This window comes from Aquarana catesbeiana, linkage group LG06 (assembly GCF_042186555.1).
Source record: "Aquarana catesbeiana isolate 2022-GZ linkage group LG06, ASM4218655v1, whole genome shotgun sequence".
NCBI classification, from domain to species: domain Eukaryota; kingdom Metazoa; phylum Chordata; class Amphibia; order Anura; family Ranidae; genus Aquarana; species Aquarana catesbeiana.
In genome coordinates, this window is record NC_133329.1 from 18,518,908 (window position 1) to 18,544,410 (window position 25,503).

Below are 25,503 nucleotides of genomic sequence, written 5' to 3' on the forward strand. Positions count from 1 at the left end.
CCGCCGTGCAGGCGGCCTTATATAGTGTGGGGTGTGTACTAAATCCCCTGAGCCATAATTGGCCAAAGCCACCCTGGCTTTGGCCAATTACAGCTCTCTCTACTGACGGCGCTGTGATTGGCCAAGCATGCGGGTCATAGTGCATGCTTGGCCAATCATCAGCCAGCAATGCACTGCGATGCCGCAGTGAATTATGGGCCGTGACGCGCCACACGAATTTAGCGCGAACGGCCCATAACGTTCGCAATTCGGCGAACGATCGAACAGCCGATGTTCGAGTCGAACATGGGTTCGACTCGAACACGAAGCTCATCCCTATTGGTGGACATTCCCCATCTTCTCCTCCAACCACTGTGTGCTCATTGGTGGACATTCCCCACCTTCTCCTCCAACCACTGTGTACTCATTGGTGGATATTGCCCACCTTCTCCTCCAACCACTGTGTGCTAATTGGTGGACAATCCCCACCTTCTCCTCCAACCACTGTGTGCTCATTGAGGAACACTCCCCACCTTCTCCTCCAACCACTGTGTGCTCATTGGTGGACATTCCCCACCTTCTCCTCCAACCACTGTGTGCTCATTGTGGACATTACCCACCTTCTCCTCCAACCACTGTGTGCTCATTGGTGGACATTCCCCACCTTCTCCTCCAACCACTGTGTGCTCATTGGTGGACATTCCCCATCTTCTCCTCCAACCACTGTGTGCTCATTGGTGGATATTCCCCACCTTCTCCTCCAACCACTGTGTGCTCATTGGTGGACATTCCCCACCTTCTCCTCCAACCACTGTGTGCTCATTGGTGGACATTGCATATCTTCTCCTCCAACCACTGTCTGCTTATTGGTGGGTATCGCCCACCTTCTCCTCCAACCACTGTGTGCTCATTGGTGGAGATTGCCCATCTTCTCCTCCAACCACTGTGTGCTCATTGGTGGACAATCCCCACCTTCTCCTCCAATCACTGTGTGCTCATTGTGGACATTCCCCACCTTCTTCTCCAACCACTGTGTACTCATTGGTGGACATTGCCCACCTTCTCCTCCAACCACTGTGTGCTAATTGGTGGACATTGCCCATCTTCTCCTCCAACCACTGTGTGCTCATTGGTGGACAATCCCCACCTTCTCCTCCAACCACTGTGTGCTCATTGGTGGACACTCCCCACCTTCTCCTCCAACCACTGTGTGATCATTGGTGGACACTCCCCACCTTCTCCTCCAACCACTGTGTGCTCATTGGTGGACATTGCCAATCTTCTCCTCCAACCACTGTGTGCTCATTGGTGGGTATTGCCCACCTTCTCCTCCAACCACTGTGTGCTCATTGGTGGAGATTGCTCATCTTCTCCTCCAACCACTATGTGCTCATTGGTGGACAATCCCCACCTTCTCCTCCAACCACTGTGTGCTCATTGGTGGACATTCCCCACCTTCTCCTCCAACCACTGTGTGCTCATTGTGGACATTCCCCACCTTCTCCTCCAACCACTGTGTTAGGTATTGATTTACTTGCCATAACACTATTTTAGACATTTTATCAAAAAATGCTTATTATATTGTATTTGTGTGCATTAAAATTCATTAACCACTTCAGCCCAGAAGATTTTAACCCCTTCCTCACCAGAGCACTTTTTGCGATTCGCCACTGCGTCGCTTTAAATGACTGCGACGTTGCACCCAAAATAAATTGACGTCCCCAAAAAATATATAAAAAACTATTTTTTTCCTCAGTTTAGGCCGATATGTATTCTTCTACATATTTTTGGTAAAAAACATTGCAATAAGCGTATATTGATTGGTTTGCGCAAAAGTTATAGCGTCTACAAAATAGGGGATAGTTTTATGGCATTTTTATTACTAATTTTTTTTTTTTTACTAGTAATGGCAGCAATCTGCGATTCTTATCGTGACTGCGACATTATAGTGGACACATCGGACAATTTTGACACATTTTTGGGACCATTGGCATTAATACAGCGATCAATGCTCTAAAATGCACTGATTATTGTAAAAATGTCACTGGCAGGGAAGGAGTTAACACTAGGGAGCGATCAAGGGGTTTATGTGTTCCCTAGTGTGTGTTCTAACTTAAGGGGGGAGGGGACTGTGTAGCGGAGATAAGAGATCGCTGTTTATACTCTGTATGAAGAGAGGATCTGTCTGTTTTCCCCTTTAGAGAACTGGAAACTGTGTTTACACACACACATCCTGGTTCTTAGTGTGTCAGCCTGCGATCGCGGGAGCCCAGCGGTGATCATGACCGCTGAGCACTCGCATCGGCTCGGGGGCACTCGCGTGCGCCCTCTAGTGGCCGCAGGGCGAAGCGATGTTACACCCAGCCATGCCATTCTGCTGCAGTACAACTGCGGAGGCTGGTCGGCAAGTGGTTAAAGTGTATTTTTTCCCCAAAGATATTTAAAGGCTAAATTCACCATTAAGGAAAAATAATAATAAATGCACATGTTATTGCCTCTTTACATCCTCCAGGGTGCCCCCTTACATCTGTACATCCAGAGTGCCCCCTAACATTTTCCAGAGTGATCTTTATATACTTCAGAGTGCCTCCTTACATCTGTGCATCCAGAGTGCCCCCTTACATCTGTGCATCCTGAGTGCCTCCTTACATCTGTGCATCCAGAGTGCCTCCTTACATCTGTGCATCCAGAGTGCCTCCTTACATCTGTGCATCCAGAGTGCCCCCTTACATCTGTGCATCCAGAGTGCCTCCTTACATCTGTGCCTCCAGAGTGCCCCCTTACATCTGTGCACCCAGAGTGCCTCCTTACATCTGTGCCTCCAGAGTGCCCCCTTACATCTGTGCCTCCAGAGTGCTCCCTTACATCTGTGCATCCAGAGTGCCTCCTTGCATCTGTGCATCCAGAGTGCCTCCTTGCATCTGTGCATCCAGAGTGCTTCCTTACATCTGTGCCTCCAGAGTGCTTCCTTACATCTGTGCCTCCAGAGTGCTCCCTTACATCTGTGCATCCAGAGTGCCTCCTTACATCTGTGCACCCAGAGTGCCCCCTTACATCTGTGCATCCTGTGTGCCTCCTTACATCTGTGCATCCAGAGTGCCTCCTTACATCTGTGCATCCAGAGTGCCTCCTTGCATCTGTGCATCCAGAGTGCCTCCTTACATCTGTGCCTCCAGAGTGCTCCCTTACATCTGTACCTCCAGAGTGCTCCCTTACATCTGTACCCCCAGAGTGCTCCCTTACATCTGTACCCCCAGAGTACTCCCTTACATCTGTACCTCCAGAGTGCTCCCTTACGTCTGTACCTCCAGAGTGCTCCCTTACGTCTGTACCGCCAGAGTGCTCCCTTACGTCTGTACCGCCAGAGTGCTCCCTTACGTCTGTACCTCCAGAGTGCTCCCTTACGTCTGTACCTCCAGAGTGACCCCTTACATCTGTACCTCTAGAGTGTCCCCTAACATTTTCCAGAAGGCTCCTCACATTCTCCAGAGTGCCTCCTTACATCTGTGCCTCCAGAGTGCTTCCTTACATCTGTACCCCCAGAGTGCTCCCTTACATCTGTACCTCCAGAGTGCTCCTCACATCCTCCAGAGTGCCCCCTTACATCTGTGCCTCCAGAATGCTCCCTTACATCTGTGCCTCCAGAGTGCCTCCTTACATCTGTGCCTCCAAAGTGCCCCCTTACATCTGTGCCTCCAGAGTGCTCCCTTACATCTGTGCCTCCAGAGTGCCCCCTTACATCTGTGCCTCCAGAGTGCTCCCTTACATCTGTACCTCCAGAGTGACCCCTAACATTTTTAAGAGTGCTCCTCTCATCCCCCAGAGTGCCCCCTTACATCTGTGCCTCCAGAGTGTTCCCTTACATCTGTACCTCCAGAGTGACCCCTAACATTTTCCAGAGTGCTCCTCTCATCCTCCAGAGTGCCCCCTTACATCTGTGCCTCCAGAGTGCTCCCTTACATCTGTACCTCCAGAGTGACCCCTAACATTTTCCAGAGTGCTCCTATGATCCTCCAGAGTGCCCCCTTACTTCTGTGCCTCCAGAGCGCTCCCTTACATCTGTACCTCTAGAGTGCTCCTTACATCCTCCAAAGTGTCCCCTTACATCTGTACCTCTAGAGTGCTCCTTACATTCTCCAGAGTGCCCCCTTACATCTGTGCCTGCAGAGAGCCCCCTTACATCTGTACCTCCAGAGTGCCCCCATACATTTTCCAGAGTGTTTCTCACATCCTCCAGAATGCCCCTTTACATCTGTACCACCAGACTGCCCCTCCTTACATCTGCACCTCCAGAGTGTCCCATAACATTTTCCAGAGTGCTATTCACATCCTCCAGAGTGCCCCCTTAAATCTGTGCCTCCAGAGTGCCCCCTTACATCTGTGCATCCAAAGTGCCCCCTTACATCTGTGCCTCCAGTGTGACCCCTAACATTTTCCAGTAGACATGTGCAGGATGAAAAAATTCGTTTAGTTTAGTTTCGTTTCGATTCGTTATTTAACTTAATTCGTTTAGTTAAATTCGTTGCATTCATTACATTCGTTTTCGGAATTCGTTTCGTTTCGTATTCGAATTCGAAAAAATTCGACCGCATTCGAAAAAATTCGACCGCATTTGAAAAAATTCGACCGTATTCGAAAAAAACTATCAAATTCGAAAAAATTCTAACACATTCGAAAAAAACTGTCAAATTCGAAAAAATTCCACCACATTCGAAAAAAACTATCAAATTCGAAAAAATTCTACCACATTCGGAAAAAACTATCAAATTCGAAAAAATTCTACCACATTCTAAAAAAACTGTCAAATTCGAAAAATTTCTACCACATTCGAAAAAAACTATCAAATTCGAAAAAATTCTTACTACATTTGAAAAAACTATCAAATTCGAAAAAATTCTACCACATTCGAAAAAAACTGTCAAATTCGAAAAAATTCTTACTACATTTGAAAAAACTATCAAATTCGAAAAAATTCTACCACATTCGAAAAAAACTGTCAAATTCGAAAAATTTCTACCACATTCGAAAAAAACTATCAAATTCGAAAAAATTCTTACTACATTTGAAAAAACTATCAAATTCGAAAAAATTCTACCACATTCGAAAAAAACTGTCAAATTCGAAAAATTTCTACCACATTCGAAAAAAACTATCAAATTCGAAAAAATTCTTACTACATTTGAAAAAACTATCAAATTCGAAAAAATTCTACCACATTCGAAAAAAACTGTCAAATTCGAAAAAATTCTTACTACATTTGAAAAAACTATCAAATTCGAAAAAATTCTACCACATTCGAAAAAAACTGTCAAATTCGAAAAATTTCTACCATATTCGAAAAAAACTATCAAATTCGAAAAAATTCTTACTACATTTGAAAAAACTATCAAATTCGAAAAAATTCTACCACATTCGAAAAAAACTGTCAAATTCGAAAAAATTCTTACTACATTTGAAAAAACTATCAATTTCGAAAAAATTCTACCACATTCGAAAAAAACTGTCAAATTCGAAAAAATTCTACCACATTCGAAAAAAACTGTCAAATTCGAAAAATTTCTACCACATTCGAAAAAAACTATCAAATTCGAAAAAAACAATAACTGAATTTGAAAAAGTAAACTATATATAACCATTTTGCGAAATTTGAAATTCGTATAGAATGAAATCGAATTCCAATAGAAAAGATTAGGATAGAATAGAAAGTATAAAAGAATAGCATCATGTTTTCGAATTCGATTCGAATATGTTTTCAAATATGTTTTCGAATTCGATTCGAATATGTTTTCGAATTCGATTCGAATATGTTTTCGAATTCGATTCGAATATGTTTTCGAATTCGATTCGAATTCGTTCGTTTTTTTTTCGGATTCGTTTAAATTCTTTACTTTTGTCATTCGGAAATTCGGATGCATCCGAATTTCCGAATAATGAAAAATTCGTCCGAATTTCGATTCGGAACGAAACGAAATGCACATGCCTATTTTCCAGAGTGCTCCTCACATCCTCCAGAGTGCCCCCTTACATCTGTGCCTCCAGAGTGCCTCCTTACATCTGTGCCTCCAGTGTGACCCCTAACATTTTCCAGAGTGTTTCTCACATCCTCCAAAGTGCCCCTTTACATCTGTGCCACCAGGGTGCCCTCTTACATCTGTACTTCCAGAGTGTCTGCAACATTTTCCAGAGTGCTCCTCACATCCTCCAGAGTGGCCGCTTACATCTGTGCCTCCAGAGTGTCCCCTTACATCTGTGCCTCCACAGCGCCCTCTTACATCTGTACCTTCAGAGTGCCCCCTAACATTTTCCAGAATGCTCCTCACATCCTCCAGAGTGCCCCTTTACATCTGTACCACCAGGGTGCCCCCTTACATCTGTACTTCCAGAGTGTCCGCAACATTTTCCAGAGTGCTCCTCACATCCTCCAGAGTGCCCGCTTACATCTGTGCCTCCAGAGCGCCCCCTTACATCTGTGCCTCCAGAGCGCCCCCTTATATCTGTGCCTCCAGAGTGCCCCCTTACATCTGTGCCTCCTATAGCGCTCCCTTACATCTGTACCTCCAAAGTGTCCCTAAACATTTTCCAGAGTGCCCCTCATATCCTCCAGAGTGCCCCCTTACATGTGTGCCTCCAGAGTGTCCCCTTACATCTGTACTTCCAGAGTGCCCCCTAACATTTTCATGAGTGCTCCTCACATCCTCCAGAGTGCCCCCTTACATCTGTACCTCCAGAGTGCTCCTCATATCCTCCAGAGTGTCCCCTTACATCTGTGCCTCCAGAGTGCCTCCCAACATATTCCAGAGTGCTCCTCACATCCTCTAGCATGCCCCCCTACATCTTTGCCTCCAGAGTGCCCCCTTACACCTGTGCCTCCAGAGTGCCCCCTTTCATTGTCCAGCGTGACCCCTTAGTAGTACTAAGGGGGCACTTTAAAAGAATGAAAAGGGCACTCTGCAGGATCTAAGGGGGCACTCTGGCGGTGTTAAGTACCACCAGAGTTCTCCCTTAGATCCTTCAGAGTGCCCCCTTAAGTCCTCCTTATTAATGCACCCTTACATCCTCATCCAGAGTGCCCCCTTACATCCACCAGAGTACAGCCTCAACACTTTCCTGGTCCAGCTTGTGATATATAGTTCTATATTAACTCTACCTGTGGATTACTGTGGCTCCTTGTGTGCATTACTTCCTGCAGCAGGTTTCCCAGTCCTCCGTCTCTGCGGTGAGGTGCAGGGAGGAGGAGGGGGAGGAGGAGTCCACTCATGTGAGCCCTGCAGCCTCTGCCGCTATTTTCCTAGCCTTGGATCAGGGCTTCCTCACTGCCAGCGCCAGACCCACTCTTTGCCACCTGAGTCTTAGCAGCATTCAGGCAGTTCTGAGCTGACAGTGGGCCGTCTTGGGGCCCCCCACAGTAGCGGAATGCAAGGGCCCGGTCGCAAGTGTGACATTTGCCGCCCTGGTGGTTCCGCCACTGACACACACAGTATATCTCCCCATTGTAGGATGAGCAGAAATCAATTACTGTAGGGGAAATCTGCCCATTGCACTGTGGGAGGGCCAAAGAAATTCTATTGAAGGAGAAGCAGAGATAAAAGCTACTGCAGGGAAATCTGATCATTGTGGGAGGGGCAGAGACACAAACTACTACAGGGAATCTCACCATTGTGGGAGGGGCAGAGACACAAATACTGCAGGCAATCTCACCATTGTGGGAGGGGCAGAGACACAAAGTACTTTAGGGAAATATCCCTATTGTGGGAGGGGCAGAGACACAAACTACTGCAGGGTAATCTCACCATTATAGGAGGGGCCAAGACACAAATTACTGCAGGGAATCTCACCATCGTGGGAGGGGTAGAGGCATAAGCTACTGCAGGGAATCTCACCATCGTGGGAGGGGCAGAGGTATAAACTACTGCAGGGAATCTCACCATTGTGGGAGGGGAAGAGACAGAAAGTACTGCAGGGAAATATCCCTATTGTGGGAGGGGCAGAGACACAAACTACTGCAGGAAATATCATCATTTAGAGAGGCGGCAGAGACAGAAACTACTGTGAGGAACCCTCATTAATGTGGAAGGGGCAGAGACACAAACTACTGCAGGGAAATCTCACCATTGGGGGAGGGGCAGAGACACAAACTGCTGCAGGGAAATCTCACCATTGTGGGAGGGGCAGAGAAACAAACTACTGCAGGGAAAGCTCATCATTGTGGGAGGAGCAGAGACACAAACTGCTGTAAGGAAATCTCATCATTGCAGGAAAGGTTAATAAGATACAAGGAAAAATGTTTTCTGGGACTTTCAATGAGGATTTATGGGGTCGTTCAACTCCTCTCCTCCATCCTGATTTTGGTACAAAAAATGTTTATGAATAGAACGTAGGGCGGGACTTTGAGTGAGGCTCACGAAAGCGGTAGATCTGGGGCAAAAAACAAATTTAATTGTAAAAAGGTAGTGTATTTCCACATGGCATTACACAAGGTCAATATAAATACTTAATATTATATCACAATAAGCGGTCCAACATGGACTCGTTTGCAAGTAAGTAAAATATGAGAAAACACAATAGCATATAACATATAATGTACAGAGATACCAATGTTTACAAAGTATAAATGAAGAGAATCAAGAGAGTACGAATGGGTTGGAATGTCCATAACTAGTTATTGATTAGGTACACCTTTAGGTAGTTGTAAGCTCTACGCGTTTCGGGACCTTTATGTCACTCTTCAGGAGCAAGACCTCAAGGGTCACCTTTGAATATGAAAAGACCACATTTGAAAAAAGTTCAAAAGAAAAGGTGGGCAAATGTAAAACATGTCCCATCACATATATACATCTGACCCACCAACTTACTTACATGTATGCGCAATGGCGACACCGCCAAGAAAGCCAGGTCAGCCAGTAATACCATCCCCGGAGCCGAGGGGGCCCTTTCTGGCGACGCACAACCAGCCCAAAGTAGCGCCCCAGGTGGGTCACAAGTGGGGGTGATGGTGGTGAACAGGAGAGAAGGATGCAGATGGGACAAGGTGCCCCAATTGTAAGGGAGGGCCTGCGAAAAACAAAGTGAAACAAAGGTAATGGAAGACAAGAGTGTTAGTGAGCCAGGAAAGGAAAGGAAAGGCTGTGTAGAAAGGTGAACAAGGAAATTTACTAACTAAAAGGGTGAATGAGGCAAGGATGCCATAGGTGGGTGTCAGTCAGGAAAGGGAAGATAAGAAAGACAAATTGTGAAGCTCAAAATCAAGGGGAGGCCAAGGCAGGGAGTATCACCGTTCAAGAGCCCCCAACGTCATGTACCAGCAAGCAAAGGGGGGGCAAGGGAGGCGCTGTGGGGAGACCGCCGGTACGACCAAGCGGCTCACCCAGATGTGTCACGTCGAGCCCCTCGAGCGCTGGAGATGGAAAGCAGGCATGCCGGGTAGGAGCGCGCCACGAGGATGCCAGATATCCGGCATGGAGGCATGACGTTGACGTGCAGTGGAGGAAGCCCAACCCCCCGCGTCAGATCAAGGGGGAGGGGGCCACCACCAGCAGAATGACACGGCCACAGCAAATCACAGCCAATGGCCCCAAAGCGCACACAGGCACGTATGGTCTAGTAAAAAGATGTTGACAAAAAGCATAAATCTTATTAACCAATTAGGGATGGAGGCACACTGTCGCATCAATAATTTTTACTCCTATACTTTAATGTATTGGTAACTCTCGAAATTATGTAATTTTATACTTTCCCCCTTTTTCTCTTTCTTAGATATCCGCCTATGTTTTGATTTACCGTATTTATCGGCGTATAACACGCGCCGGCGTATAACACGCGCCGGCGTATAACACGCACCCCAAGTTTAGGAGGGAATTTTAAGGAAAAAAACTTTTAGGAGGAAAGTTTAAGGGAAAAAAACTTACATTTAAATGCCCATCAATGCAGCCTTATCAGTGTCATTGAAGCCTTCTCAGTGCAGCCTTGTCAGTGCAGCCTTGCAGCCATGTCAGTGCAGCCTTGTTAGTGCAGCCTTGTTAGTGCAGCCTTCCCTAGTGTCCATTGCAGCCTTGTCCCAGTGCAGCCTTGCAGCCATGTCAGTGCAGCCATGTCAGTGCAGCCTTCCCCAGTGTCCATTGCAGCCTTGTCCCAGTGCAGCCTTGCAGCCCTGTCAGTGCAGCCTTGTTAGTGCAGCCTTCCCCAGTGTCCATTGCAGCCTTGTCCCAGTGCAGCCTTGCAATCCACGCCGATCTCCGCTGATTTTTTGCGATCACGCCGACATACACATCCGAGTGTACAGATTCAAATATGGCGCCGGAGGACTCGGCGGAGCTGAGCGTGCGCCACAGAGATCGGAGGGACTGGGCGGAGCCGAGGTACACATACCAGAGTGTACTCGGCTCTTTTCGGCTCCGCTCACAGTCACGCCCAGTTCCGCCCTGGGCGTGGCTGTGAGCGGAGCTGAAAAGAGCCAAGTACACTCGGGTATGTGTATCTCGGCTCCGCCCAGTCCCTCCGATCTCTGCGGTGCTCGCTCTGCTCCGCCGAGTACGCCGGCGCCATATTTGAATCTGTACACTCGGATGTGTATGTCGGCGCGATCAGAAAAAATCAGCGGGGATCGGCGTATAACACGCACCTACGATTTTCCCCTGATCTTAAGGGGAAAAAAGTGCGTGTTATACGCCGATAAATACGGTATTTCCTGACATACATGTTTTTATATTTTATGCTTTTTGTCAACATCTTTTTACTAGACCATGCGTGCTTGTGTGCGCTTTGAGGCCATTGGCTGTGATTTGCTGTGGCCGTGTCGTTCTGCTATGTTCCGGAGCTGCGATGCACATTGGTGGTGGCCCCTCCCCCTTGAACTGACGCAGGGGGGTTGGGCTTCCTCCACTGAGCGTCGACGTCATGCCTCCGTCATGCCTCCGTCATGCCTCCGTGCAGGATATCTGGCGTCCTCGTGGTGCGCTCCTACCTGGCATGCCTGCTTTCCATCTCCAGCGCTCGAGGGGCTCGACATGACGCATCTGGGTGAGCCACTTGGTTGTACCGGCGGTCTCCCCACAGTGCCTCCCTTGCCCCCCCTTTGCTTGCTGGTACATGACGTTGGGGGCTCTTGAACGGTGATACTCCCTGCCTTGGCCTCCCCTTGATTTTGGGCTTCACAATTTGTCTTTCTTATCTTCCCTTTCCTGACTGACACCCACCTATGGCATCCTTGCCTCATTCACCCTTTTAGTTAGTAAATTTCCTTGTTCACCTTTCTACACAGCCTTTCCTTTCCTTTCCTGGCTTACTAGCTAACACTCTTGTCTTCCATTACCTTTGTTTCACTTTGTTTTTCACAGGCCCTCCCTTACAATTGGGGCACCTTGTCCCATCTGCATCCTTCTCTCCTGTTCACCACCATCACCCCCACTTGTGACCCACCTGGGGCGCTGCTTTGGGCTGGTTGTGCGTCGCCAGAAAAAAGGCCCCCTCGGCTCCGGGGATGGTATTACTGGCCGACCTGGCTTTCTTGGCGGTGTCGCCATTGCACATACATGTATGTAAGTTGGTGGGTCAGATGTATATATGTGATGGGACATGTTTTACATTTGCCCACTTTTTCTTTTGAACTTTTTTCAAATGTGGTCTTTTCATATTCATAGGTGACCCTTGAGGTCTTGCTCCTGAAGAGTGACATAAAGGTCCCGAAACGCATAGAGCTTACAACTACCTAAAGGTGTACCTAATCAATAGCTAGTTATGGACGTTCAAACCCATTCATGCTCTCTTGATTCTCTTCATTTATACTTTGTAAACATTGGTATCTCAGTACATTATATGTTATATGCTATTGTGTTTTCTCATATATTACTTCCTTGCAAACAAGTCCATGTTGGACCGCTTATTGTGATATAATATTAAGTATTTATATTGACCTTGTGTAATGCCATGTGGAAATACACTACCTTTTTACAATTAAATTTGTTTTTTGCCCCATATCTACTGCTTCCGTGTGCCTCACTCAAAGTCCCGCCCTACGTTCTATTCATAAACATTTATTGCAGGAAAGGTAGCAACACCAACAGTTGCAGATAAATATTACTATTGCAGGAGGAACAGAGACACAAACTTCTGTGGGGAACCCTCACTATTGTGGGAGGGGCAGAGACACAAACTACTGCAAAGAATCTCACCATCGTGGGAGGGAAAGAGGCATAAACTACTGCAGGGAAATCTCACCATCGTGGGAGGGGCAGAGGCATAAACTACTGCAGGGAATCTCACCATTGTGGGAGGGGCAGAAACACAAACTACTTCAGGGAAATCTCACTATTGTGGGAGGGGCAGAGACACAAACTACTGCAGGGAATATCCCCATTGTGGGAGGGGCAGAGACAGAAACTATTGCAGGGAATCTCACCATTGTGGGAGGGGCAGAGACACAAATTAATTTAGGGAAATATCCCTATTGTGGGAGGGACAGAGACACAAACTCCTGCAGAAAATATCATCATTGTGGGAGGCGGCAGAGACAGAAACTACTGCAAGGAACCCTCACTAATGTGGAAGGGGCAGAGACACAAACTACTGCAGGGAAATCTCACCATTTTGGGAGGGGCAGAGACACAAACTACTGCAAGGAAATCTCACCATTGTGATAGGAACAGAGACACAAACTACTGCAGGGAAATCTCCCCATTTTGGAGGTGGGGGGGGGGGTAGACACAAACTACTGCAGGGTAATCTCACCATTGTGGGAGGGGCAGACACAATAACAACTGCAGGGAAATCTCACCATTGTGGAAGGAGCAGAGACACAAACTACTGCAGGGAAATCTCATCATTGTGGGAAAGGTAGCAACACCAACAGTTGCAGAGAAATATTGCTATTGCAGGAGGAAAAGAGACACAAACTTCTGTGGGGAACCCTCACTATTGTGGGAGGGGCAGAGACACAAACTACTGCAGGGAAATCTCATCATTGTGGGAAAGGTAGCAACACCAACAGTTGCAGAGAAATATTACTATTGCAGGAGGAACAGAGACACAAACTTCTGTGGGGAACCCTCACTATTGTGGGAGGGGCAGAGACACAAACAACTGCAGGGAAATCTCACCATTGTTGGAGGGGCAGGAGCACAAAATATTGTAAGGTATTTGTCAGGGGAAAATATTAGATAAATGTGACCTTAAAAAATCCATCAGTCACTTGAAAAATCCTTATGAAAGTTCCCTGCAATATAAAAGATAATATACTCAGCTATCTATCAGTATGTGTCTTCTGGTGGGTCACCTGCTGGGTCCTGTAGTGTCATAGGGATCAGACAATGAAACCAAAGCATGCAGTGTGGGACACACTCCCAGAAGTATTGAATGCTGAAGAGTCTTTTGGAGGTTGCATCACTGGAATGGAGAAGAGGAAGGAGACATGGGCCACCAGAAATGTGAGTATAACATCTCTTCTTTTGCAGGACTTCATTAGCTGCACTTTTTAGGCAGCGGACAAGATTGTTTTAAGGGCTTATGTTATTTTTAGCAAAAATTGTCGGCAACTTGATTTCTTCTTCTTAAATCTTTATTGAGCACTAACAGCAGTGCGACATCTAAAACGCTAACATGTTTCGGCCGGAGCCATCCTCATAGCATCAAGGCTCCGGCCGAAACATGTTAGCAATTTAGATGTCGCACTGCTGTTAGTGCTCAATAAAGATTTAAGAAGAAGCAATGGAGTTTCCGGCATTTTTTGCTACTTTGATGTCTATGGGACACAACATGCCTGAGCACCGTTATTCAGCTCATCATTCTACAATCATTCTGTAGAGCCTGGGTGAATTTGGATGTCTTACTGCTGTTTGCTTCTTCTTAAATCTTTATTGAGCACTAACAGCAGTCCAACATCTAAATTGCTAACATATTTCGGCTGGAGCCTTCCTCATAGCATCAAGGCTCCCGCCAAAACATGTTAGCAATTTAGATGTCGCACTGCAGTTAGTGCTCAATAATGATTTAAGAAGAAGCAATTGAGTTGCCGGCATTTTTTTGCTATTTGGATGTCTATGGGACACAACAAGCCTGAGCACCGTTATTCAGCTCATCTTTCTGATCCTATTAGTACCGCAGGCAGCTGTAGTTTTTACAAGTTAGCGTAGTGCATCCTCTGCACAGTGTGCACCTAAAGCTATCTAAAGAAAATTGGTGGTGTTCTTCTGATCCTATTAGTACCGCAGGCAGCTGCAGTATTTACAAGTTAGTGTAGTGCGTCCTCTGCACAGTGTGCACCTAAAGCTACCTGAAGACAATTGCTGTTGTTCTGCTCCTATTATTACCACAGGCAGGCACCTACAGTATTTACAGTTAGTGTACTGTGCCCTCTGCACAGTGTGCACCTAAAGCTACCTGAATAAAATTGGTGGTGTTCTTCTGATCCTATTAATATCACAGGCAGGCAGCTACAGTATTTACAGTTAGTGTACTGTGCCCTCTGCACAGTGTGCACCCAAAGCTACCTGAATAAAATTGGTGGTGCTCTTCTGATCCTATTAATACCACAGGCAGGCAGCTACAGTTTTTATATTTAGTGTAGTGCGTCCTCTGCACAGTGTGCACCTAAAGCTACCTGAACACAATTGCTGTTGTTCTGATCCTATTAATACCACAGGCAGGCAGCTACAGTATTTACAGTTAGTGTACTGTGTCCTCTGCACAGTGTGCACCTTAAGCTACCTGAAGAAAATTGGTGGTGTTCTTCTGATCCTATTAATACCACAGGCAGGCACATACAGTATTTATAGTTAGTGTACTGTGTCCTCTGCACAGCGTGCACCTAAACTTGATTGCTTCTTCTTAAATCTTTATTGAGCACTAACAGCAGTGCGACATCTAAAACGCTAACATGTTTCGGCCGGAGCCTTCCTCATAGCATCAAGGCTCCGGCCGAAACATATTAGCAATTTAGATGTCGCACTGCTGTTAGTGCTCAATAAAGATTTAAGAAGAAGCAATCAAGTTGCCGGCATTTTTTTGCTATTTTGATGTCTATGGGACACAACAAGCCTGAGCACTGTTATTCAGCTCATCATTCTACAATCATTCAGTAGAGCTTGGGTGAGTTTTTGTCTACATTACTGTCTTATATTTAGGTTAGCAGAATAGATTTCAATTGTTATGGTTAGGTTAGGGTTATCGACAAGTTAGAGGACATTCAGGCTTCATGTGCCGAACACTAGGGATGAGCTTCGAGTTTGAGTCAAACCCATGTTCAACGTGAACATCGCATGTCCGACCGTTTGTCGAATTATGAACGATATGGGTCGTTCCCCCCAAATTCGAGTGGCGTGTCACGGCCCATAAATCACTGCGGCATCGCAGTGCATTGCTGGCTGATGATTGGCTAAGCATGCACTATCACCCGCATGCTTGGCCAATCACAGCGCCGTCTGTACAGAGAGCCATAATTGACCAAAGCCAGGGTGGCTTTGGCCAATTATGGCTCAGGGGGTTTAGTACACGCCCCACACTATTTAAGGCTGCCTGCACGTCGGCCCTGTGTAGTGTGTTCCGGCGTTGAGAGAGAGAAAGAGAGGCGAGTCAGTTAGCTGCACTAACAGTGTATTGTGCATATATATACATCCTAGGTGTTGTGTGTGTGTGTGTGTGTGTGTGTATATATATATATATATATATATATATATATATATATACACACTGTATTCAGTTTTAGCTAGATCAGTTCCTGTTATTCTCTTCCTACTGACAGGTAGGCAGGTGTTTTTACAGTATTTACAGCTACCTGAAGAAAATTGCTGGTGTTTTTCTGATCCTATTAGTCCTATTAGCTACAGTATACAGTTAGTGTAGTGCATCCTCTGCACAGTGTGCACCTAAAGCTACCTGAAGAAAATTGGTGGTGTTCTTATGATCCTATTAGTACCGCAGGAAGCTGTAGTATTTACAAGTTAGTGTAGTGCGTCCTCTGCACAGCATGCACCTAAAGCTACCTGAAGAAAGTTGGTGGTGTTCTTCTGATCCTATTAGTACCGCAGGCAGCTGCAGTATTTACAAGATAGTGTAGTGCGTCCTCTGCACAGTGTGCACCTAAAGCTACTTGAAGAAAATTGGTGGTGTTCTTCTGATCCTATTAGTACCACAGGCAGCTGTAGTATTTACAAGTTAGCGTAGTGCATCCTCTGCACAGTGTGCACCTAAGGCTACCTGATGAAAATTGGTGGTGTTCTTCTGATCTTATTAGTACCACAGGCAGGCAGCTGCAGTATTTACAAGTTAGTGTAGTGCGTCCTCTGCACAGTGTGCACCTAAAGCTTCCTGAATAAAATTGGTGGTGTTCTTCTGATCCTATTAATACCACAGGCAGGCAGCTACAGTATTTACAGTTAGTCTACTGTGTCCTCTGCACAGTGTGCACCTAAAGCTACCTGAAGAAAATTGGTGGTGTTCTTCTGATACTATTAATACCACAGGCAGGCAGCTACAATATTTACAGTTAGTGTACTGTGTCCTCTGCACAGTGTGCACCTAAAGCTACCTGAACACAATTGCTGTTGTTCTGCTCCTATTAATACCACAGGCAGGCAGCTACAGTATTTATAGTTAGTGTATTGTGTCCTCTGCACAGTGTGCACCTAAAGCTACCTGAAGAAAATTGGTGGTGCTCTTCTGATCCCATTAATACCACAGACAGGCAGCTACAGTATTTACAGTTAGTGTACTGTGTCCTCTGCACAGTGTGCACCTAAAGCTACCTAAACACAATTGCTGTTGTTCTGCTCCTAATAATACCACAGGCAGGCGGCTACAGTATTTACAGTTAGTGTACTGTGTCCTCTGCACAGTGTGCACCTAAAGCTACCTGAAGACAATTGCTGGTGTTCTCATGCTAATAATACTACAGGCAGGCAGTTGATTCTGCTAGCTGCAGTATCAGTATATATATACATCCCAGCATTGTACAGCTACATCTCACTGCAGGCCATTAGCCTGTCTGAAAGGCCAATAAGGAGAGGCAGACAGTCACAAGCCAATAAAGAGGGCAAGCTGGCTCTGTGTCTAGAGGCAACAGTGCTGGTCATGGACACGGTGCATCCTCATCAGCACGTGGCCGCGCGACACGCTTCTCCTTTTTTTCGGCAGCTGGCCATGTTGAGCAGCAACATGCAGAAGACTTGGTAGAGTGGATGACAAGGCCATCCTCATTCTCCTCATCCTCTCTCACCCAGGCTCAGGGTACTTTGTCTGGAAAAGCAGCTGCAAACGCGGCATCTTCCCTCGGCTCAATGGCATCAGTCACTCCTTCCCTAGCCCCAAAATGTCCTCCTGAGGAGTCCCCCGAACTGTTTGACCACAGTGTTGGGTACATGCTCCAGGAGGATGCCCAGCGTTTTGAAAGCTCCGATGATGGTACCCAGCTAGAGGAAGGCAGTAACGTGAGCCCAGAGAGAGGGGTTACCAAGAAGGACAGCAATCTGGAAGTCATGTTCCCCCAGCTGCAGCATACTGCCAGCTTTGCTCCAGTGATGAGGAGGGAGGGGATGATGAGGTCACTGACTCCACGTGGGTGCCTGATAGGAGTGGGGAGGAGGAGGAGGAGGCACATTACCAACAAGGCAGGATGCCCTCCAGGGGCCAGCTTAAGGGCAGCACACCAACTGCATCACACCGTAGAGCTCTGCATGTGCAGGGCGCTGCCGTCTCTGCGCGTTATTCCAAAAATTCTTTGGTGTGGGCCTTTTTTGAGACGAGTGCATCAGATCCCACTGCTGCTATTTGCAACATATGTCTCAAGCGTATCTCGCGTGGCCAAAACATCACCCGCTTGGGCACCACATGCTTGACCAGACATATTTCGATCTGCTATGCAGTTCGTTGGTAAGCGTACCTAAAAGACCCACACCAAAGAACAAAGAGGACCTCTCCTTGCTCCTCATCAGCTGGGATCTCCAACCCCACTATACCTTCAGTCCTCTCTGAGACCTGCACTGAGAGGAATGAAGGTGTAGAATTAGGTGTGTCACAGCCAAGTACTTGCAGGCAATCTGCTATCGGTACACCGACGTCAGATTGTACCAGGCAAGTTTCCCTGCCCCAGCTGCTGCACCGCCGAAATAAGTTCGCTCTCAGCCATCCACATGCCCAGCAGTTGAATGCTAGCTTGGCTAAATTGCTAGCACTTCAACTGCTACCTTTTCAGTTGGTAGACTCTGCCCCCTTCCATGAGTTTGTGTAATTTGCGGTTCCTCAGTGGCAGGTTCCCAAATGCCACTTTTTCTCACGGAAGGTGATTACGGCTCTCTACCGGCATGTGGAAGGCAATGTTTTGGCCTCGCTGGACAGGGCGGTCAGCGGTAAGGTGCATATCACCACTGACTCATGGTCCAGCAGGCATAGACAGGGATGTTACCTATCTTTCACCGCGCATTGGGTGACTCTTCTGGCAGCTGGGAAGGATGCAGGACAGGGTGCAGTAGTGTTGGAGGTTGTTCCGCCACCACACCTCCAAAATTCTACTAGTGGTGAATCTGCCACACCTCTCTCCTCCACCCCCTCCTCTTCTTCTTCCTCCATGGCCTCTTCCTGTTCTGATTTGTCCTCGGAACCAGCGGTGCTCCGTAGGCGTTCAAGGGGCTACGCAAGCACGCAGGCAAAAAGATGCCATGCGGTGCTTGAGCTGGTGTGCTTGGGGGACAGGAGCCACACTGGGGCAGAGATTCTGTCAGCTCTGCAGGGGCAGGTTCAGAGGTGGTTGACGCCATGCCAGCTTAAGGCAGGTATGGTGGTTTGCGACAATGGCACCAACCTCCTCTCTGCCCTCCGACAGGGACAACTGACCCATGTGCCCTGTTTGGCTCACGTCCTTAACTTGGTGGTGCAGCGGTTCTTGGGCAGGTACCTGGGCTTACAGGATGTCCTGAGACAGGCCAGGAAAGTCTTGTGCATTTCTGCAGGTCATATAATGCCAGTGCTCAGCTGGCTCACCTCCAAAAGGAATTTAACCTGCCCAAGAACCGCCTAATCTGTGACATGCCCACCAGGTGGAACTCAACGTTGGCCATGCTGCAGCGGCTGCACATGCAGCAGAGGGCCATCAATGAGTACATATGAGTGCATGCACTGTCCTGTCACCATTTGAGGAGGCCACGAGGAGGGTGAGCAGTGACAGTGCATGCATTAGTGACACTGTACCTCTGTCCACCTGTTGGAGCACACGCTCCATGGAATAATGGACACGGCAATTGAGGCAGAACAGAGGGAGGAAGAGGAGGACTTCCTTACCTCTCAAGGCCCCCTTTATCCAGACAGTGTTCCTGCGTGCCCGCCGATCACGCAGGAAGAGGACGAGGAGGAGGAGGAGGATTGTGTCAGCATGGAGGTGGAGCCTGGCACTCAACATCAGCAGCAGTCTTCAAGGGATCATTTACAGTCCCAAGAAACCCATGGACTTGTACTTGGCTGGGAGGAAGTGGCTGTGGATCATGTCGTCCTTAGTGACCCAGAGGACTCCGGACCGAATGCCTTAGCAAACCTATGCTGCATGGCCTCTCTGATCCTGCAAACCTGCGGAAGGATCCTCATATTCGTGGTATCAAGGAGAGGGATCAATACTGGCTGGCAACCTTCCTTGATCCACGTTACAAGGGACCTTATCTTGCCGTCGCAGAGGGAGCAGAGGATGAAACATCTTCGGGAGGCCTTGCAGAAAGGTCTGTGCAACGCGTTCCCAGAGCCTGGGAGGTTACAAACTCCTGTTCCTGGACAACGTGTTGCTGACACTTCGGTCAGTCAAAGAAGGAGCGGTGGAGAAGGTGGCCATCTGACCAATGCGTTCAGACAATTTTTTATTCCGCAGCCCCAAGGTATGATCGGTTCCAGCAACCATCACCAGCGTCTGTTTTACATGGTGCAGGAATACTTAGGGGCAAGATCTGACTTAGACACCTTTCCCACCGAAAATCCTCTGGGTTACTGGGTCTTGAGGATGGATCACTGGCCAGAGCTTGCACAGTATGCAATTGAGCTACTGGCCTGTCCTGCATCCAACGTTCTTTCGGAACGCACATTCAGTGCTGCTGGAGGCTTTGTAACCGATCACAGGGTGCGTCTGTCCACCGACTCGGTCAATCGAGTGACCTTCACAAAAATGAATCAGTCTTGGATCACCACCAGCTACCAGGCACCTGATGCTGATGTAACCGAATAATTTTTTTTGAAATGTCAGATCCCTTCAAGACTGTCTATGCTGATGCTGAGTGACTATCCTGTTATGCTGAGTGATTATCCTCTTCCTCCTCAATGATCATGCTGATAGCTTGTAAGAACATTTTTGGTTCTGGGAGCCACCACCAGTGGCTAAGACCCAAATTTTCAGCCCCTGTTTAATAGGGGCGTGTAATTACAATTTTGATGCAATATTTTGCAGGAGGGTTCCTTGCTGCGCTCAACTAGAGTATCTGTGAGGGGTTGCAGTGTTGTGGCACCAGCACCAGTGCCTAAGGCCCAATATTTCAGCCCCTGTTTAACAGGGGCATGTAATTACAATTCTTGGTCTAATATTTCACAGCAGGGCCCATTCCTGCACCCACCAAGAGTAACTGTGAGGGCTTACAGTGTTGTGGCACCAGCACCACCACCACCACCAAAGGCCCAATTTTTCTGCCCCTGTTCAACAATGGCATGTAATTACAATTCTTGATGTATTATTTTACAGCAGGGCCCGTTTCTGCGCCCCACCAGAAGTAACTGTGAGGGCTTAAAGTGTTGTGGCAACACCAATACCTAAGGCCCCAATTTCTGCAGAGTATATAGGGCATGCCCCTACTTTCAAACATCCAACTTACAAACGACTCCTACTAGCAAACGGGAGGAGACAACAGGAAGTGAGATGAAATCTACTCCTAGGAAGGGAAATTCTCTCCTGTAAGAGTTAATATGGGAAAAACTTTTCTCCTTTCCACTGATGCTTTATCACCAATCTTTGTTTCACAAAAAACCCCAAATTTTCAAAAAACATTTGTCATTGGGACAGAAAATGAGGTGAAATCTTCTGAAGAGGAGCACAGACAGCAAAACAAATGTTACAGGGGTGATAACCCTTCCCTATGTTTTCCAAAAAGCTTAAAAATTGATTTTTTGGCTGGAGCTACACTTTAAAAATGTACCAGTTCAAAATTACAAACAGATTCAACTTAAAAACAAACCTACAGTCCCTGTCTTGTTTGCATCGCCTGTATACTGCTGTTCAGAGTATATAGGGCCTGGGGGCCCCACGCCTTTCCTTTTTTTAATTTGGGTGCAGAGTTCCCCTTAATATCGATACAATACCCATAGGGTCTGGTACATGACTAGGGGGGGTACCCATGCTGTTTGTCTCACTGATTTTCATCCATATTGCCAGGACCCAACATTACATTAAAGCCGCAAGCAGTTTTAAATGACTTTTATTCCTTTAAAAATGACATTTTGTGCAGGGACTGATCTAAGTATGGGAAACACACGCCACTGTACAGGCATACTATAGACACCCCCCAGGTACGATATTTAAAGGAATATTTCACTTTTTTTTAGGCATCATTAAAATCATTGCTCCCGAAAAAACGTCTGTTTTTAAAACTTTTTTTTGCATTTATACATGTCCCCTGAGGCAGGACTCAGGTCCCCAAACCCTTTTTAGGACAATACCATGCAAATTAGCCTTTAAAATGAGCACTTTTGATTTTGAACGTTCGAGTCCCATAGACTTTAATGGGGTTCTAAAGTTTGCGCGAACTTTCGGTCCGTTCGCAGGTTCTGGTGCAAATCGAAACGGGGGGTGTTCGGCTCATCCCTACTGAACACCAATGTACCATTTTAAGTGGAATTACCAATTAAAACTCTCTATAGAGCTGGCTATACAAATTCAGCAGGCTCAGCAGGGCCTGGTCAAATTTTGATCCGCATATGGCCATTCCTGTTCATGAAAAGTATAGCTATCTATTGACTTTTCATGAAACAGCTAATTTGGTGCATTTTTATTTGATCTCCATGAGTGGATGGGGAAATCAAATTATTTTTTTTTTCCTGGCTAAACGAAAAAAACTGAATCATAAATGGCCAGCTGTAGACTAATCTTGGCACAAACTTACCATAAGCCTGAGATAGGTGTTGCAGCTCTTCATCGTACAGGCTGTCAGTAACATCAGTGATGTTTAGGCGCCCTCTTGTCTTGCTGTGGTAAATGATGCCGAAGGAACACCTGGGGACTTGCTCTGTAAAATCGGACCGATTATTGGTGATCAGGATGGGCTTCACCTCCTTCACCCACATGATGAAGGTAATGATACGTAACAACCATTCATAGGTCCTTCTGTCCTCTCGGGAAAATATTCCGACTACTAAGTGATCACAACACCTCATCTTCTGGATGTCCTTAAGCTGTAGAAAACAGTAAAACATGATTGGCACACATTATACCAACAGTCCCAAGGGTACTTGCCATACACTATGTATGAGGTAAATGCCTGGGTGCTCATCCACAAAGAAATCCATACAAATCCAAAAGAGATGTAGATGCACTCGGGTCTTGCAGTGGAGATAGATCGATTTACAACATATCTCTTCTTCAAGACCCGTAATTGTCTGTATACCTGTTTTGGAATTAAATATAAAATATTATATTTTTCTCATAGGATTATTATAGAACTTTTAGGCTCCATTCACATTTCAGGTAGTGGAAACACATGTTTCAGCTCACATTTTATTTTTGTGCAAATTACATGCGTTTCCGTGTAACGCGAATAGGGCAGCCCATTCACTTTAACGGGCTGACCTATGATCGTTTATCGTGCTAAAGAAGCTCCAAGATTGTACCAAGATTTGGCACTGAGGCAGGCACATTTTTTCACGTGCATTTTACTGTAACTTTCAAGTTTTTTTACTTGACATTCATAGAAAAATTGCACCACATTTGGGGTTCCATTAAGAATGAATGGCCCTTAAATAGTCCCAAGGGTAGACACCATACTCTGGTGCACTCAGAATCCAGTGCAGCTCTGCATGGTAGCCAATCAGGTTCTAACTTCAGTTTTTAAAAAAAAAAAAAATGTGTTCATAAAAACGTGGAAGCTGATTGGTTTCTATGCAGAGCTGGACCAGATTTTGCACACTCACCCACAAAAAAATCCATACAAATCGAAATTAGGAAGAGGGGCACTTACGAGTCTTGCAGTGAAGTTAAATTAATTTATCTCCGCTTAAGTGTACAGTGGAACCTTGGTTAACGTGGTTAACGAGCGCTTTGAAAGACGAGCAACTTTTTTTTTAAAAATCCTGACCCGGTTTGTGAGTGTTGACTCGCAAAATGAGCAGAATTCAAGCTAATGTGGTGTGCAGTACCGCATTTGGCCAGAGGTGTGGGGGCGCCGGTGACACTTGGAACAGTTCAGAGCCGTTCGGAAATACCTGGAATAACTTGGAAATACTCAAAACGACTCCGTTCCTGAGTGTTTCCAAGCCTTTCCGAGGGTTTCAGAGTTCAGCCAAGCTGTCCCTAAGTATTTCTGAGGCTCTCCGGTGCCCCCCCACAAGTCTGGCCACATGCGGTATTGCATGCAATAGAAGTCAATGCGGAACTAATTATCTTTGTTTCCATGATTTCTATGATTGTTGATTTCTATGGGGAAACTCGCTTTGATATGCGAGTGCTTTGGATTACAAGTATTCTCCTGGAACGGATTATGCTTGTAATCCAAGGTTCCGCTGTATTTATTCAATCACCTGCACTCTGCGCCAACAAACTAAAAACACCAAAGACAGCAGCAATTCAGTACCCAAATACTGGAAATATAAAGCTAATAGTGAACAAATGGATGCAAAGTAACATTGTTTATAGACATTGAGCAGACAGGAGATAGAGAGATACAAAGTAACATTGTTTATAAACATTAATCAGACCGGAGATAGAGAGATACAAAGTAACATTGTTTATAAACATTGATCAGACAGGGGATAGAGAGATACAAAGTAATATTGTTTATAAACATTGATCAGTCAGGAGATAGAGAGATAAAAAGTAACATTGTTAGTTTTGTATCTATTCTATTTTATTTGTCTGCAGATTGAAGGGATGAGCGTCAATCTACAGTAAAAGCAACCTGACAAGTTTAAAAAATAGTGTTCCTTTTTTTTTCTTCTTCCTTTTAAATAACATTTGTTCTCATTCAACGCTTTATGAACTCGTAATTTACTTTAATCTTCCCTAATTAATCTCTTCCTCTATCCTAGCAATCAATTCTTTTTTTTCTTGCAGATTTTTTATTTCTAGTTTTCTAAGAATTATAACTACAGTATGTTGTATAATAATATTTAAACTGCTTTCATTTTTATTTGTTTTGTTCATGATTTCAATCTAAAATGTATTTTTTTTTTAATTGTTTCATTTGTAAATAACTTCGCTTATTACTACAATCATGTTATGCCACATACACACGATTGGACATTGATCGAACATTACGACAACAAAATTGATGGATTTTTTTGTGACGGATGTTGGCTCAAACTTGTCTTGCATACACACGGTCACACAAAGTTGGTCGGAAATTGCGAACGTCAAGAACGCGGTGATGTACAACACGTACGACAAGCCAGAAAAATGAAGTTCAATAGTCAGTGGGGCTCTTCTGCTTCTGCAACGAATTTTGTTGTTGGAAAATTTGAGATCCAGATCTCAAATTTTGTGTGACGGAAATTCCGATGGAAAATGTCCTACACACGGTCGGAATTTCAGACAAATAGCTCCCATCGAACATTTCCCGTCGGAAAATCCGACTGTGTGTATGGGGCATAAGAGTCATTTTAAGTGGGAAAAATTATAAAAGTGGGGGAACTGTGCCCCATCATTTGTGTCATTCAGGGGAATTGTGCCCCATCATTAGTCTCATTGGGCCCAATAGTTGGTGTCATTAGGAGGAATAGTGCCCCATCGTTGGTTTCAGTGGGAGACGTTGTGCTCAATCCTTGGTGACAGTGGGAGGAATAGTGCCCCATCATTGGTGTCATTGGACCCAATTGTTGGTGTTATTGGGAGGAACTGAGCTCCATTATTGGTGTCATTGAGAAGAAGTGTACCCCATCATTGATGTCAGTGAGAAGAGTTGTGCCCCAGTGTGTCATTAGGAGGAATTGTACCCCTTCACTAGTCTCAGTGTGGGGGGGGGAATTATGCCCCATTGTTGGTATCCGTGAAAGTAATAGTGCCCCAAGGGCAGGATAAAAGCAAGCAAAGGGCCACATTTGGGTCCCTGGGCCGCAGTTTGAAGACCACTGCTTTAGGTCAACATCCGTATTGTATAGTTAAACCAAAAACTATTTGGCCAAACAAGGAGTTTAAAATTATACATTTTATTATACATAATGTTTAAAAACAAGGACTTTTCATCAAATCAAATATCATGGTGCTTATCGGATCAACTGTACATAAAGCAATTGCAGTAGTCTTGCTAATTCCAATGATAGTAATGAGGTATTTATGTGTCAACGCATTTCACCAAGTTTAAGCTTCATCAG

At 45.9% G+C, this 25,503-nt stretch overlaps 1 protein-coding gene across 2 annotated transcripts in view; it reads right to left on the reverse strand.

Annotated features, from left to right (window-relative positions):
* The window catches only part of LOC141148203 (uncharacterized), a 111,442-nt gene that overhangs the window by 81,391 nt on the left and 4,548 nt on the right, over positions 1-25,503 (reverse strand). For both annotated transcript variants that reach the window (XM_073635421.1, XM_073635422.1), the window contains exon 2: positions 22,086-22,374. In XM_073635421.1, coding sequence (XP_073491522.1) covers positions 22,086-22,356 — 271 coding nt within the window. In that variant the 5' untranslated portion in view covers positions 22,357-22,374. The remainder of the gene's footprint in view (positions 1-22,085; positions 22,375-25,503) is intronic.